General features: G+C 31.7%; 2 protein-coding genes across 2 annotated transcripts; both read right to left on the bottom strand.

Annotated features, from left to right (window-relative positions):
* Nucleotides 1–1978: 1978 nt before the first annotated feature.
* On the bottom strand, nucleotides 1979–10940 carry LOC139487622 (coiled-coil domain-containing protein 102A-like). The gene is made up of 3 exons (XM_071272543.1): nucleotides 10780–10940; nucleotides 5690–5771; nucleotides 1979–2685 (listed from the first exon to the last, which is right to left on the bottom strand). Exons 1-3 carry the CDS (start codon nucleotides 10847–10849, stop codon nucleotides 2139–2141), a joined length of 699 nt encoding a protein of 232 aa, XP_071128644.1. The 5' UTR covers nucleotides 10850–10940; the 3' UTR covers nucleotides 1979–2138.
* A 1973-nt stretch (nucleotides 10941–12913) lies between these two features.
* Nucleotides 12914–17354, bottom strand: LOC139487614 (uncharacterized). The gene is made up of 3 exons (XM_071272531.1): nucleotides 17177–17354; nucleotides 16132–16210; nucleotides 12914–14583 (listed from the first exon to the last, which is right to left on the bottom strand). The coding sequence occupies exons 1-3, from the start codon at nucleotides 17244–17246 to the stop codon at nucleotides 14037–14039; spliced, it is 696 nt and encodes a 231-aa protein (XP_071128632.1). The 5' UTR covers nucleotides 17247–17354; the 3' UTR covers nucleotides 12914–14036.
* Nucleotides 17355–17876: the final 522 nt, after the last annotated feature.

Below are 17876 nucleotides of genomic sequence, written 5' to 3'. Positions count from 1 at the left end.
ATTGAAAAGAAAGTATTTACAAACTATATATTTAAGTTTTATCCGACCTTTATTTGAATATACAGATATCATTTGGGACAACATTCCAGACTATTTAAGTGACAAACTAGAAAATATGCAACTTGAAGCGGCTAGGATAGTTACTGGTGGTACTAAGTTATCGTCCATAAATAAATTATACGACGAAACAGGATGGGAGTTACTATCAGAAAGACGTAAAAAACACAAAATTATAAAATTTCATGAAATGTTTCACAATAAGACCCCTGATTATTTAAGCGACATTATCCCTCAACAATTGTTCAATATTCATAATTATGACACACGACGAACGAATGACACGCAACATATAAAGTGTAGAACTGCATTTTACCAGAAATCTTTTCTCCCCTCAGTTATTCGATCCTGGAATGCTGTTCCGGACGATATCAGACTAAGTCCATCTAAGTTAACACTTAAAGGTTACCTTAATCAAAATGTAAGAAAAATGCCAAATTATTATTTTTATGGAGACAGGAAAGGACAAATACTTCATGCCAGACTTCGGATGGATTGTAGCAATCTGAACGAACATTTATTTAAGAGAAATCTTGTAGAAAGTAAAAACTGTACCTGTGGTAGAATCGAGAGCAGTAAGCATTTTCTCCTCGAGTGTAATAATTACTCCCTTGTCCGAAAACGTACGATAGAAAAAATTCCCTTCCCATACAATATAGAAACACTCCTATTTGGCTGCAATAACCTCAATCAAGAGGAAAATGTACTCGTGTTAAACAAGTGCAACGATTTTTGGTAGATTCGAAGCGTTTTGGCTAATAGCGTCGTTCGTGCATGACAAAGATCGTAATTGGGTGAGACAGTCTTGACAAAGTCCTGTAAACACACTCCGCCGCCGGTACATATATATATATAGGAAAGATCTGATGAAAAAAAATCTACTTTTTTATTTGCAGTTATTTCCCTTTATCTTTTTTCTACAGGGAGACGGATTAATATAAGGGAAACCTTGTTTCCGAATCCTTTTGTAATATGTTATCACTGTATTTATATGTGTATGCCATGTACATGATTTTCTGAAATAAAATATGTTTAAAGTAATAATGTCTGTGTCTTTTTCATTTTTTGCCAGAGCGTTGTCAGTTTATTTCGATCTATGAGTATCAATATCTTTTATCAATTGTTTATTCATACAGTGACATAAAACGAGATTGGCCAAAGTAACGCCACCCGGTCTGTTTTTTGTGGTAATAAGCATCTATCTAATAAAACTATTAAATTTCTTGACCAAAATATTTTAGCCTGTTTTTCTCCGAGCCGATGAGCGTCCGAAATATTATAAAATGATAAATAGTTAGTGTATGTACTGTACTTCAAAAATGATATTCATCCGGCTAGCCACGGTCTTTTTTTAAGCATATTTAATGTTACAAGTTTCACATATTTTCTCCATGTTCGCATACACTTCATAGATTTAATTTTGATATTAACCTTTTAAATAATATCGATTTTAATGGCTAGCTTTCATCATTTTATCATAAAAAATACTTTCTATTTAAAAATATATGTTTAATACGGTTGTATAAAGCACCTTTTAAAAAGCACATTTTACAGTTGCCGTCAAACATACGTGTACGGTCCGACTACTCATATGGTCATGCATATAGACAAAAGACTTTTATATGGATAGTTGTTTTCAATGAGTGGACAAAATGGACAAATTCTTCCAAAAGTTTTCGAAAATGTCAATTAAACATAGGTCTATAGGGAGAATAGGAATAAAACATCGATGTTTTCCCCTATTATTCTTTGTTAATTTGACATTTTTCATATAATTGTTAAAAATTTATCTTTCTTTCAAATAAAAAATCTTCACACTGACTTTTATTCTGTCCTGTACTACAGTCAAAATTTTACGTGACTTTTCATTACAAATAAGTTAACAACCACCACTGGAAGTTAATCAATTATATTTTTGTGTGTTGCCAAATACATAAATAAGCTAAAATTCTTTCTAATTATTGTTGTTCTCTACAAAAAAAAACATTATACTAATAAATGCGAATATGCTAGTGGAAATTTCTTCATAGAGAAAAAAGCTGACAACAACTGTATCTGTAAATCTCATTTTGTTAGAATATTCACTTCTTTTTCTTCCCTTTAGTTTGTTCCAGTTGCAGCTCAAGTTCTGTTATTCTCTTCCGTAGTTTTGGGAGTTCTGATTGTGCAACGTTGTCGGAAGAATTTTTTGCTTGAAATCGAGCGCTCACATGATTGTATTTTTTCTTTAGCTTTTCTAGCTCCGCTTTCAGCTGATTTTCTCTTTCATTAGGAACCGTTTGGTTGGACGCTAATTCTTTTTCTTTCTTTATCATCAATCTTTTCATTTGGTCTATTTCATCCTGCATTCTTTCAATTTCCTCCTCTTTTTGTTTTATTGTCGTTTCTAATTCCTCATTCCTTACCTTTTGCTTTGTCAGCTCGTTTTCTAGTTCCCTCTTTTCTCTTTTTAATTCTAAAAGCTCACTTTCCTTATTATCGATTTCTTTTTGATGCTTTTTAACTAGATCTTCTCCGAGTAGGGCGATTTTGGCGCCATGTTGACCTCCTTCGATGGCAATTTGTTTAAATTCCTCTCTCAAAACATCAACAGCGGCCGTCATAAGCTCTTTTCCAAACTTCCTAAAACTATATAAACTCTAATAAGATATGGTATGAGTGTCAATGAGACAACTCTCCCTTCAAGTCACAATTTTGTTAACCATTATAGGTCAAAGTACGGCCTTCAGCACCAAACAGCAAGCTATAAAGGACCCCAAAATAACTAGTGTAAAACCATTCAAACAGGAACATCTATTCTATATAAAATAAACAAGGAATTTCGGGATTGATCTTTACGGGATGCGGTAATATTTGTTTTTTAATTTCGGGATGTCGGGATATATATATGAATTTCGTTTAAATACACACCTCGGGATTTCATGTTTTAAAGCCCGGAAATTCGGGATCAGGGCCTCTCAGACCACCCCTCAAATGAGCCTTAGTCATTTATATGAGTTTCAAATCCTACCATTTTCATGTTAATAGGGCTCTTAAAAGGAAAAGCATTGATGGATTGTCCTAGAAGCACATTTTTTAAGAATAATAATGGTCTATAAGCAATTTCATTTAATTCATGTTTGAAGCGGTGCAAATTTTTAATTTGATTTGACTTTTTACCAAAAAATGCATTGAAGCAAAGGGAAAGAATAATTGTGGTATAGTGCCAGAAACACGAAAAATAATTGAATTTAACAGAAAGGAAACACATAACGGACTTTGGAAAAAGGGAAAGCGCTTTTGATATCTTACATGAAATTCACCAGTCATAATATCTTTTACAAAAAAAATCATCCTACAACAGTTTACAAGCTGTATATGCCCGCGATTTCGCGGGTGTGTTCTAGTAAAATATAAATTGAAATGGCTTAACTCAATCAAAACATTAGCTGAACTAATAAATGTGTGACCACTGTAAATACAAATTTGATAAAACAAGGGGATTAGATATAAACAACATCAGAAAGACAACTATAAGCTAAGACAAAATGCCGGCAATTAAATTAACTTACACACTCAGGTAATTAACAAAAATGTTGTAAGGTATACATGTAGTAAGAAAAGTCTTTGACCAAATGGCAAAATCAAAAGCTCAAACACATCAAACGAATGGATAACAGATGTCACCGTCCTGACTTGGGACAGGCATTTTCTTTGTAGAAAATGGAGGATTAATCTGGTTTTAAGGCTAGCTAAACCTCTCAATCTCACTATGACAATCTCATGAAATTCCATTATTTGACAATGATGTGTGAACAGAACAAACGGACACAAGAGGCAGACATGCCAAAAATCGGGACAGAGCAGCCGACACTGCGTCACAATTCCAATCACCCCAAAAAAACATACAACAAAGAAGCACAAAATGGCACATATTAGATCAATCACGTTTTATAGCAAAAATAAAGACTCAAACTTACCATAGTACTATAACAAAATGACGTAATATAAAGGTACAGAGCCACGTCATATATGTATCAAATCAAAAGGTTTATAGTCAGGCGCGTAGCTCCCTATACGCCAACACGCAGTTGCGTGCACATCAATTCGGCATGCAAAACAAAATTGTAGAATAAAAATTTATAAATTAAAACTTTTTGGATACAGTTTTATTGCAGATGACAAAAACGGACTTGAATCTATTACAAGATTATAATTTGTTATACTCTTGTAGTTTCGGAGCACATTTTACAGAGTACGGTTAATCTGTTTGGAATGCGATGTACCAATCGGCCATTAGATTTATCAGAACCCTTTGATATCGTTATATATATAAATATGTCGATGCGATGTGACTACCAAAGCCAATCACCCTGCAAACACGCAAAAACAGTCTTGGAAAGTCTCATTATATTTTGCGTCCATATCCCACATGATAATTTCCGAGTAATATCTTAAAGTTTAATTAATATTCTTTAATATTGTTAAAAGTAGTATAAAAACATAAAAACGTAGCATAACACCATAAAAAGTCTTCTTCTCGGGATATATCAGTTTGTTTAGGGGATATAATGTTTTTCTTGTATTTCTCGTGAAATCGTGGTAACGGAAAATGGTTTGTTTTTCGGGTTTTGGCTATAGGACGGTCAATTGAGAAGCTGCATGCACATAGATACATGATAATTTAAGGAACTGGAGTCGCGTCTGATATCAGTCAGAAAAATCACTGCTTTGCGCATATCTGCTTCCTCGTGTTGTAGGAAATACAACAAACGAACAAATCGCAGCATTGTTTGAGACATTCGATGTAATGTAATTTTGACAAATTCAATCGGGAGGTCGCTCGATGGCGAACTCGCTGGATTACATCTCGCGGGTGCTACCGCAGAGAGATCGTTCAATGTACTACGTCTGTTGAAAACATTTGTACGATTAACAACGAACAACGACGGTTTAGCATCTCTAGCACTGCTGCATATTCATCGGGATTCTTGTGCCCGAAGGGCAGATTTTTGACAATTTTTAGTAAATTCCATAACACAAAAATGTGTTGTTTATGTATTCAATTAACCATGCTTTATTCTATTTAGAAGTTCTATTCAGAAGACTTTTGAATACTTTTGCATTCATGAATTATGTATAAGTCCTATGTACATGTAGCTTCTCAATTAACCGTCCTATGACCAAAACCCGAAAAACAAACCATTTTCTGCATAAAAGGGTCCCAAAATTTTTCGCCTCGCTTCGCTCGGCAGTATATGCTTGCACATTGTTTCATTCTAGCTACGCCCCTGATAGTCAAAGCACATTACCAAACATAAAAGAGCAGGATACAAAAAGTTTTACAATAGCACAATAACAGGTTGTATAAGTATAGAGCCACGTCAAATGTATCAACGAAACACCAAAAGGCATATAGACAAAATACATAAGAAAAAATGAAAGACAAGAATATTTATACATATAATAAAACAATTGTATAACACGAAGCGTCTTCTTTTAGTTGCATTATCATTCTTTTAAAATTTCAGTACTGTGTTGAGAGATATACTGAGTGTCCTTTAATATTTATTTTGAATGTGTTAAGTGACTTACATGTAGTTGATGCACCGTCAGTAAATTTCAAAATATTAATAATCTAACAAATAGTTACCCGAGCATAGCCTCTCTTTGTTTCTGAGCATCTAACGAATTTTCTGATTCGTCTTCTATAAAGTCTGACATATTGTCAGTATCTACAACAATTATTTTAAACCATTCAGTTATTCTATTTTGATTTAAACAAACAAACAAAAAGCTTAGGAGAAATATATAGGAATTTGTAAAAAAAAAAATATGAAAGTATCCTTTGTGTACGTATAAATGTGCACCTATAAAAATAATAAGAAAATTAGACAACCATATACGGAAGTTCAAATGAAGTGGATGAAAGCAATAATATAGGAAACCACACTGGCTTTGACGCGAGAGAAAAAAACCTATATCGTATAGTCGGATATAAAAAAATCACAATGTGGAATAGTTTAATTAAGAAAACTTACGGCCTAATTTAAAATAAAACAATTAACGAAAAACAAATATGACATGAACCAACGACAGCCACCGAACTACGGGCTCCCAACTTAAGACAGACACACAAAATTATATTACGTGGTTAATGTTCGCTATTTATATAATAGTTCTTGAAAGACTGGTCATTATCGTGATATATGGACTGCCCACAGGACAGTGGTATTGACTAAGATAGTGATAATGACTGAGCCGAAGGCGAGGTCATTATCGCTGTCGCAGTCAATACCACTGTCCTACGGGCAGTCCAGGTATCACGATAATGACCAGTTTTTCAAGAACTATCATGTTTATTTCATTGAGAAACCATGTTTTGGAAAATTCTCATAAATTCAAAACGCCTAAAGCGAACTCGAGTAGTTGTACGATTTCTATAGTAAAGAGTGAAGACCAGTCGTAGTAATACTGCCATTCATTTTAGTGCGATTTTTCAGTACATAAATTCTAAATTAAGTTCTCTTTAATTTTACAATTAACGAAAAAATATAATTAACAATTCAACAACTTAAAGGTTATATTAAAAACAGTAACATGTTTTATAAAAGGTAAATCTTTCTAATCCGAGAAACCACGCCCCATCGGTCATTAACAGAGAAACCACGCCCCAACAGTCAATATCAAACGGAAACCACGCCCCAACGGTCATTATCAGACGTAAATCACGCCCCACCGGTCCATATCATGTAAAAGTTCATTAACGACCGGTTTTCTGGTCCGTTTTGTTCTGTTAATGACCGATGGAATTTATTACTGAAGATTAATGAATGTCATGTGACCCCTTTTTATCCAATAAGAAAATCTTATTCTCAACCGATATGAAATAATCTATTTTAATGCATAAATGAAAACAATACAATGTATATCATTTTACCGAAATTGATAATAGAAATGGAAGAATCACAAACAATGGACAATTGCAAGTCCGTCTGTCAGTACAATTTGGCCGAGAATTAGTTTAGATAAGGAACATCAACATAAGACCAAATGTTTGTAATAAATATACATTAAAAAAATGGAATACGTGTATCGCAATTATTTATAATACACGTACTAAAATGATTTTCTTTCCGATAAGCCTTCGTGGTTCGGCATTGATATTTAATCAATATCGGATAAAAATTGCAACCGATATGAACCTAAAAAGTCGAATATGAATGCAACCGATATGAAACTACAAACTCGAATATCACAGGAAAAAATCGTTGCCGAACTTGCTTCGAGGAAATAGCCCTTTCCGATAAGACTTCGTGGTTCGGCATTGATATTTAAACAATATCCGATAAAAAACGTTAAATGAAACCGATATGAACCTACAAAGTCGAATATTACAGGGTAAAAATCTTTTGGGAACTTGCTACGAGGAAATAGCCCTTTCCGATAAGACTTCGTACTTCGGCATTGATATTTAAACAGTATCCGATAAAAAAAACTTTGAATGAAACCGATATAAACCTACAAACTCGAATATTACAGGGTAAATAAAAATCGTTTGCGAACTTGATCGAGGAAATAGCCTTTTCCGATAAGACTTCGAATTCGTGGTTCGGCATTGATATTTAAAAAATATCCGTTAATAAACGTTGAATGCAACCGATATGAACCTACAAACTCGAATATTACAGGGTAAAAATCGTCTGCGAACTTGCTACGAGGAAGTAGCCTTTTCCGATAAGACTTCGTGGTTCGGCATTGATATTTAAAAAATATCCGTTAATAAATGTTGAATGCAACCGATGTGAACCTACAAATTCGAATATTACAGGGTAAAAATCGTTTGCGAACTTGCTACGAGGAAATAGCCTTTTCCGATAAGACTTCGTGGTTCGGCATTGATATTTAAAAAATATCCGTCTTTTATTATATACTGATACTTTCAATAATTATTTTACAAATATTACTGAAAATGTTAATCTTAATTCAAACTCAAGCACCAGTTGTTCTGGAAAACTTGATAATTATATTTCATGTCGTGTACCAGAAATGTCTTTTTTACCATACCACAAATAACTAATGAATTTGTTCTCCATCAATTAATCACACTTGATGAGAAAAAAGCAACAGGTCTTGATAATATCAGTGAAAAGTTTTTAAAAATGTCATCACACCTAATTTCAGTTCCATTATGCCACATTTTTAATTTAAGCATAAGAAAATCAGTGTACCCATCGTTATTCAAACTGGCTAAAGTTCTACCAGTTTTTAGAAATAAAGGTTCAAAAAATGATGTTTTTAATTACAGACCTATTGCAATTTTACCATTACTATCTAAGATCCTTGAGCGACACGTAAAAACTCATTTCATGAATTTTCTAAACAAATATAATCTATTGTATGTCATGCAATCAGGCTTTCGTGCAAACCATTCCTGTCAAACTGCTATGACTTCTTTGTTAGATAAATGGTTAAAAGCCGTTGATGAAGAAAATTTAGTAGGGGCAGTATTTTTAGATCTATGTAAAGCTTTTGATCTTCTAAATCACAAACTGCTCCTTCAAAAATTACAAAAATATAAATGTTCTTATAATTCAATTCATTGGTTTACTTCGTATTTAGCTGATAGACATCAAGTCGTATCAATTTCAAATACTTTTTCAGATGTATCTACATTAAAAGCAGGTGTACCTCAAGGGTCCGTTTTAGGTCCTATATTATTTTTAATATTTATTAATGATTTGCCTTTGTGTAATCCTAATCATAATCTTGATCTTTTTGCTGATGATAGCACTATTTCTGTAATTGGAAAAGACAAAAGGTATATAAGTCAGACACTCAATGTTGTATTAGAAAATATTTGTCAATGGGTTGATGAAAACAAAATGTTAGTTAATGTGTCAAAAACTAAGACAATGTGTATAGGTTCAAAACAAAAACTGTCTGTAATGTGTAATGACACATTAAATGTATCCATTAATGGCCAAAAGATTAAGGAAAGTCACTGTGAAAAAGTCCTGGGTATTTTTGTTGACAAAACTCTTTCTTGGTATGATCAAATTAATCATATAATCAAAAAAGTTAATTCTTCATTAGCTTTATTAAAAAGAATCAAGAAATACTTGAATCACAATGCACGAATTCTATTTTACAATGCGTATATTCTTCCACATTTGGATTACTGTTGTTCAGTATGGGGAAACTGTAACAAGTTTTTAGTTGACAGTCTACTAAAATTGCAAAAAAGGGCAGCTAGAATTATTTTAAACGAACACGATATTCGAAAACCATCTATTGAACTATTTAAGAAATCTGGAATCATTCCTGTTACTAAGAGAATATTTTACCACAAATCATTATTAATGTATAAATCAAAACACCAACTGGCACCAAAATATTTATCCAATCTTATTGTGCCTACAAGTAGTAAACAATCGTACAATACTCGACTTTCATCATCGGATAATTTTATTGTCCCTAAATCAAATACAGAATTATACAAATCAAGTTTTTCTTTTAGTGGTCCAAAAGTGTGGAATTCACTGTCCAGTGAAATTAAAAAATCAAAAAGTATATCTGCATTCAAAAACTCTTACAAGTCATTTTATTTTTAAAAGTGTTGAATTTATAAGTTAAGCCACAATGCATACCATAGTTGTTTTTGTTGTTGTTGTTATATTACTTTATATACGTCTATTGTTTACATGTGTGTAACAGTAGATTAATTATTTTTTATTCATATTGTTAACATTGTATGCATGTAGAGAGCCTTATTGAAAACTTTGGTTTAATCCAAATGAGTCACTCTCTTTAAATAAAGATATTATTATTATTATTATTATTATTATTATTATTATTATTATTATTATTATTATTATTATTATTATTATTATTATTATTATTATATGATTCATATATTACCGGAAGTAACTTACTAGGCAGTCGTTCGAATTTTCAAGGTGTCAAAATAAAAGAGTCGCTATAATTTCGCATATTTTATGACAACATTTCGATCATAAAAATTTACTCCGTATTTGAGTAAAATGTGTGTGCTTGAAAGGCAATATGCACACCAGAGAAACTTTATGTTTGGTGATTTTGTAAGTAAAAGAGTTTTTCTAAATAAGTTTTGTATAAAAATAAAAAAGAAGGAAATTTTATAAATCAACATTATTTTCCATTTTTGTGAAATATGAACATCATATTATGAAATGGCAACTTCATATCTCATTTAATATGTTTTCCCTGTATTATATGAGGAGAATTTCTTAAAACAACTTCGTTATCTTTGGTCAAAAAACATTAACACGCGTACGACTGGTGCAGTAATTTGAACTGTTTATATAAGAATAAGGAGATGTGGTATGATTGCCAATGTCTTTATGAGACAACTCTCCAACAAAGTTCATATGAAGTGGATGTTAGCAATTATACATGTAGGATAATGTAAGGTCTTCGTCATTTAGAAAAAAAAACGGAACAATATGGTCGTCTATAAAATTCCCCGACATGAAGATATGAAACTATTCAATTAAGAAAACTAACGGTATAATTCGTCAAAAAATAGTTTACGAAAACACATATATAACAAAGTGAACCAACGACAACCACTGAACTTCATGCTCTGGACATACACATACAGACTGATGTGGTGGTGTTACAGTACAACATTAGAACAAACTTGAAAATTGTTCAACTCATTATAAATCTTGGTTTACGTAGAAAAAGAGAAATCTATTATACCTGTCAATGATTGTTCAGTTTCATTCTTCCCGGTCTTTGAAATCTTCGTTTGGTCCACTTTCTTTTCCATATGAAATGAAAAAGTAAAAAAAAGGTATCACTATGTTTCCTCGGCAGTGTTGATTTAAGAATCAATCTTATGTAAGAACATAAACCTATGTACACAACTATTTATGAGTCAGGTATTGATTATATAGACTAAGTTCAGTCATCAATTTATCTTTCAATTGTCAAAGTGTTAAAATATATAAGAAAGATAAAACATATTCGATATCGGAGAGAAATTATCCCTACTTCCTTGTTTTAAACATCAGCCCCGTATTGGTGTTATTTCATTGTCAAGAGACCATACGGTGACCCACAGTTGCCACATCTTTTGAATTCTAGTGGATAATGGTCTCATTGTCAAAGGCAGATTATCCGTGTTGTGGTAAAGAAAAAAGCGACAGAAGACATAACTGCTAGACCTATGAAATTAGTCCGTTGTTAGTTGATGAATATAGAAGAAGAAACACTTATTGAAAGGGACCTGAAGAGTTTCGCCATGGTCATTTACCGAGAAAGGCGCAAGGAATACCCAACTCTACCAAAGTCATGAGATGACGTACACAACACCATGGATGTCTTAGAATTAAAAACCTACTAAAAAGAATCCTTTTGTCTTATGAACAGCAAAGACCATGGTATTGTTATACCATTCCAATCTTGATGCATTACGCACAAAAGCTTCAGAACTTTTCATTGACGGAACTTTCAGTTACTGTCCTAAATATCTTGAACAACTTTACACTTTTCAGAAGGAGTACTTATACTTGTAAAAATTGAACAAATTAATGAATAAATAAGTATTATTATCTGTATTTTACCTGATTTACCTGAGTTCACTTGTCAAAAAATGCGCGCAAACGTAACGATTTTTGCGCGCTAATGTAATGGTAATGCGCGCAAACGTAATGCACCGGATTTCATACGAGCTCTCAAACTCATAATATACATGTACCTGACACTTTTTCACTAAAAATATACGACAGATTAAGAGAACTTTAATTGTGACATACATGCTAACTAATTTAGATTAATTCTTGTTTTAGCGCTAACTTTCCTATTTAGAGAAAATTGCAAATACTGTTTTGATATAACTTCTGGTGCTTCGTATTACTACTAAGCTTTTTTTTAAATTACAGATCTGTATGTACATATTTCGGCAACATTACTTTACTGAAGTCCAAATAACACTCATTTGAAAAAATCTTAAAGGTATCGATCGATTACCTCATGAAGATCAGTTAAATTCACTTTATTTACCCGCAAACATTTACAAATAAAACTTTAACACTAAAAGTTCTCAAGATTTAAGCTCTTTACCAAAAAAGATAAGTGTTGTAGTTAATAAATAGTTGTAGTAATCTTACCACAATTCGGTCCTCTGGTTTTATTTTCTAGTTTGAGTTATGATATGTAGCATTCTGTGTAATAAGTTGTATGATAAGTATAAATATATAGTGAGTCGTAGATCTTTGAAATTCAATTGCAATTTATAGCATTTGTTTTGAATGCACCGCTACACTGGTAAAAATGCAACACATGTGAACATGCGTGCCACATGAGTTTCACATGTTTGTCACACGCATGCGAAAGAGACATTTCATGCCACGCATGTGACACATGTGTGAAAAACGCATGGGATACGCATGACACACACATGTGATCATGTGTTTCACATATGAATTACATGCGTAAGAAAATACACCTGTAAAACATGCGTTTTTATGGCGTGGCCTTTTTTAAGTAGTTTATAAATGTACCTATAGTATGTATAGTCTCTTAAAGAGTTATCTCGTTTGCCATTATACCAAATTTTCTTATTTTTACATTATTTCAATGCTTTATTGTGTTTTTGTCGAAGTAGTACTTAGTAATAAGATCTGGATATGAATGTACATTTGGTCCTCCCATTTTTTTTTCATACCTGCCAAGTAGGTCCATTTCTTTTCTCGACAAAAACAAATTTGTGGCCCGGCCAATTAACATTTTTAATTATTTGAATTAATCATAAATATGTTCATCAATATAAAAAAGAAAGGGTGTCTCTATCCATGACACAGAATACACACACTATAAAAAAATACATAGAGCACACAAATTTAGCTTTTATTGCTGTTCTTTACATCAAAGTCACATTGAGACCTTCAACACGGAACAACTAAAACATACCCTCGCCTCATTGTCGTTAGTGTATCATTTTATCATTTTCTATATTTGTGTATTATACATTATATTCATTCGGCTGTTCAGATACCGTTACCCTTTTCCAACCTATTTTTAGGTATCCAAATTCAATTTAATTTTTTTAGATCAACTATGGCATCACCATCCAACCCAGCATGCTTATTTTGTTTGTAGATTGGTTGTTGATTGGACAAAGGCGAAATCCACCAAATCACACCTGTTTAGAATGGTTCCCTTTTTTTTGATAAAAAAATAATTACACTAGTTAGGAAGAACAATCGTATGTTTTCCAAAATATTTGTTTGCAAACATCGTGACCTGACATAAAAATGTTTTAAAACAAAGTGCCAAAGTTTATTTCGCCGATAAAAGAATAGAAAGAACTTTGAGATCGTATTTAACAGGAATTAAAGAAAGAAAATGGTAGGTATAAAGTGTTACACAAGGTACACGAATATTGACTTTAACTTGTGTGTACCATGTCAAAACGTTAAAAGTTTTGTTAAATGTTTTTGATTTTAAAATTATTAAATCGCTATTCATCACTTCAATTTGTAGGTTTAACGAAATATCTCTGTTCAACACAAATATTTGGAAATGTGCACTACTAGTAGAGCACATCCTTGACACGAACGATCCTGTTATGATCTTATGTAGGTAAATCATTGACTATAATTATTCATTTATATAAACAATACTATCAATAATGAAATAATGTCATAACAATATCTTGACGGCTTCTATAAATATGACGCTTTCATGATGGTAAATGTTAATTGCATACCGTATATATGTGTATAAAATAAAAATTGCAGGAAAAATCAATATCCTTTGTTTTTTCTATTAAGAATGACAATAATCAAGTTTAAAACCTAACTACACATAAATACCGTGTTTCTTAATATCTTAAAAAATAAAAATACTACGAAAATGTCAGATACATCGTTTGAAAAGGAAGCTGTTTGACGAAGAGCTTGCTACTGTCGTATCTGCAAATGTTATTTTCAAAATGAATAACACTTGTCTGACTATTTCCCTACTTTTTTCTTTGCATTAGCTTGTTCCAGCTGTTGCTCAAGTTCTGTTATTTTCTTCCGTAGTTTTGAGAGCTCTTCCTTTGCAATGTTACCAGAAGCTTTTTTGGCCAGATGTTTACCGCTCAAATCATTATATTTTGTCTTCAATTTTTGTAGCTCAGACTTAAGTGCATCTTCTCTTTGATTATGTGCCCTTTGTTCGGAAGCTAAATCGTTTTCTTTCTTTTTCATCAATCTTTTCATTTTATCCAACTCATCCTGCCTCTTTTTGATTTCCCTTTCTTTTTGCTTTATTGTCGCCTCTAATTTATCGTTCTTTACTTTTTCCCTTTGTAGTTCATTCTCAAGCTCTCTCTTTTCTCTTTTTAATTCGAAAAGCTCGCTTTCCTTTTTCTCGATTTCTTGTTTATGACTTTCAACCAGATCTTTGCCAAGTAACGCAAGTTTTGCACCATATCGACCTCCTTCGATGGCAATCTGCATAAATTCATCTCTCAAAACATCAACAGCGGCCTCCAAAATATCTTTTCCAAAATTCCTAAAGAGATATTGTTACATTTATATTATCTGCCAGTAACATGTACATGTAATTTAAGGAAGTTCACTTTTCAGTTTCAGAGTAATTAACTTTTTAAAACACTAGTTTATATTGACAGGGGATTAAAAAAGGAATCCAAAGAGCTAAAAAAAAATATATAGGTCACCGTGCTTGTTTTCGAGATATTAGACAGTGAAATTTTGGCGGGAAAATATTCTCTCTTGACTTTTCATAGCTTTATCATTGACAAATTGAAGTTCTCAAAAACTGTTAAAAAGTAATTAAAATTTTATAAGACTTTTACAGATGGCTTATCATTATACATGTAAAAGATTTATAAAAAGAAAAATGGGGGTCACCGGGCAATTTTTTTCAAGGCATTCAAATTGAAAAAAACAGAAAATTCCGAAAATCTGACAAAAAATCCAAAACATGACAAGCCAGCTTCCTTAAGGCACGTATGCGCCTAAGTTATTGATCTTACAAAAAGAGTGATATCCAATAAACGCATGGTAAGATTTTATTTAAGGAAAGTCATGTTCCATAAGGAAGTCATAACAGCACAGACACATTTTGCAATAAATTGTTTATCTCAGTTGCCTTGTTTATCGACTTCACTGTTAACAGTTAATTGTTTTCAAAAATATAAACTTAAAACAACAGCACATATTGATTGTTTGTTGCTGAACGTCCAGTGGCAAATATGTCATGCATGTTTACAACAATAAAAGTCGATAATACATGTAATTTTTATTATAAAATCATTTCTTTTGTTCATTCAACCTTCTGACCATGTTTGCCCCTGTGAAAAAATAACTTAGTTCCATTGTTTCCCGCTGAACACATATTTGATCTGTCGAAGGACACTAACTAAATCAAATGTATTTATTTTGGATCATTCATTTGTTTATACATATTTTAGAGAAAACTCTAACAATGCAATTTTCCATACAATTAATATTTCCAAGAAGAAAATTTTTGAAAAAATTGATCTTCACTGATTTTACAAGTTGTCACCTTTGGTATAACACACGAGAGCACTTGTCTTAACAATCAGGGACGCTTGAAATAAGAAAAAAATCTTAAAAAGGCAAAATAAAGTACGATGTTGAAGAGCATTTAAGATCCAAAATCTGGAACGTACAATAGATATCTGAATCAGAGATAGATATGTCTATTGTGTATTTTATGGAAAGTTGTTTGTTTATTCTATTAACATAAACAACAATTCGAAAGCAACACTGTGTGTAGGTTTATTTTCCACACATTTAACTATTTATTTACATACAAGTAGTACGCGCATCGCAAACGTCATGTTAAAGATTTTAATGTCAAAACCTTAGATATCTGAATCAGAGATAGATATGTCTATTGTGTAGTTTATGGAAAGTTGTTTGTTTATTCTATCAACATAAACAACAATTCGAAAGCAACACTGTGTGTAGGTTTATTTTCCACACATTTAACTATAATTACATACAAGTAGTACGCGCATCGCAAACGTCATGTTAAAGATTTTAATGTCAAAACCTTAGCAATCGAACATACCCCAATAGTGCCTTTCTGTGTTCATCTAATTTATTTGTTGTTAATTCGTCTTCCACAAAGTCTGATTCACTGACAGTATCTGCAACAAATTTTCAAATTGTTAAGCAAGCCTATCTTAAAAAAATAGAACGTTAAAATTCTTCGGAGAATGATGTGTTCTAAATGATGATGTGATAAAGACACTTTACTTATTCTATTTGAGGGTCTGGATGGGGTTTACAGAATTTATAAAATAGAGGAAATATACAGAATAAAGGATTTTAAAGATAAAGAAATACAAATAATGGGGTGCTTAATTATACAGAATTGCGAATTATCATTTAACATGATGGATTTTGTTCAATGATGTTAAAGCCATTACGGGTTGTATATTGCAAAATATATAGGTTACAAAACTAGATCTGAATTTTACCCCATGTTGACCTAAGTTAAAAAAAAAAAAAGAAAAAACGTCCTGAAATAAAAAACAGAATTGGTTGCAATGGCCATTAACCATATCGAAATGTGTATATAAAAGTTCTTTATTTTCATGTTTAATATACATTTGTACGTCGTTCGGGTTATTGGATCATCTCGTGCTGTGCAGATTAAATGACATATACCGACTTGCTTGGTCAATAACTATAACTTTATGTAACTTAAGTACATCTTGAACAGAAATAACTTTGTATTTAGTGGGATTATGTGAATATTTATTAGTTAGTAGAAAGCTTCTCTAAAATAATTCTGTGGTTTCTTGTCTGTGCATAATGTTTCTAATAAACAAAGATGGAAATCTGCAAACAATCAGAAATTTTCTTTATATTATTGAAAAAAGGTACATAATATTATAGAATATTTTCAAACTCATTTAATTTTTTGATATAATTGTGCATTTATCTGTATTTTATGCAAAATGAAACTAATTGTCAAAAATGTCATTCTTTTGGACCAAAACCCAGATTATATAACCCTTCTTCTGCAATTAGTTGAATTTTGAAATTCGTTCATTGTATCATGAATTAGATAATTGGATACATTTTAACGGAGAAAACTGTAGGCATACCTTCAAATGATTTTTCAGTTCCGATCTTTCCTTTCTTTTGAATCTTCATATTTTTCCCTTTCTTTTCCATATTTATTGAAAAATCTATCACTACGTTTCCTTTATCAGTACACTTGTATTAAAGTTACATGTGCTGTCTGGTAATCTTATGAATGCACATAAACCTATGCATATACATTATTCAGTTAGCGTATATATATTAAAATTGCCAAATTCAGTTTTTAGAAAAAGAAATATCATCATGCGTTTCGGTTCAAAATTACCATAAACCTAATATGTTTCGTGTAAAAAGTTATGTATTATATAACTGCAAATTGCTTGAAATTTAAATTTACATTTCATTGAAAATGTTTAAAAAGGATAAAAATTAAATTAAATCTGATCTATAAGAAATGTTTGAAAAAGTTAAATATATTTCAATTATATTCGAAGTAGCAGAAAATTTATTCCAACTTCCTAGTTCCGAATTTAGTTTAATGTGAAATATCAAAATCATTTATGAGGGTCTAGAGGGTGGGTCCTTCATTTCTGTATTCTTTATGCCATTTTTCTCTAATTTTCTATATTTAAGGACTACATTATTCTCTATAATTAATTCTTTATATTTTTGCATCCCATTATTCTCTAATAATAGTCTTTTATTCAGAAGCAATACAGCTTATTGAATTTACATATACAAATATAATAGCATCAGTGAATA

The sequence above is a fragment of the Mytilus edulis genome, chromosome 1 (assembly GCF_963676685.1).
Source record: "Mytilus edulis chromosome 1, xbMytEdul2.2, whole genome shotgun sequence".
NCBI lineage: Eukaryota > Metazoa > Mollusca > Bivalvia > Mytilida > Mytilidae > Mytilus > Mytilus edulis.
Note: the sequence above shows the minus strand (reverse complement) of the source record. Positions and strands in the feature narration are given on the sequence as shown.

Excerpts from the sequence above, each read along its gene's own strand:
- LOC139487622 (XM_071272543.1), bottom strand. The coding sequence starts at position 10,849 with ATGGAAAAGAAAGTGGACCAAACGAAGATTTCAAAGACCGGGAAGAAT. Across the intron at positions 5,772-10,779 it reads AACTGAACAATCATTGACAG|ATACTGACAATATGTCAGAC; the intron begins GTATAATAGATT and ends TAATTGTTGTAG. Across the intron at positions 2,686-5,689 it reads CAAAGAGAGGCTATGCTCGG|TTTTAGGAAGTTTGGAAAAG; the intron begins GTAACTATTTGT and ends GAGTTTATATAG.
- LOC139487614 (XM_071272531.1), bottom strand. The coding sequence starts at position 17,246 with ATGGAAAAGAAAGGGAAAAATATGAAGATTCAAAAGAAAGGAAAGATC. Across the intron at positions 16,211-17,176 it reads AACTGAAAAATCATTTGAAG|ATACTGTCAGTGAATCAGAC; the intron begins GTATGCCTACAG and ends AATTTGTTGCAG. Across the intron at positions 14,584-16,131 it reads CACAGAAAGGCACTATTGGG|GAATTTTGGAAAAGATATTT; the intron begins GTATGTTCGATT and ends ATATCTCTTTAG.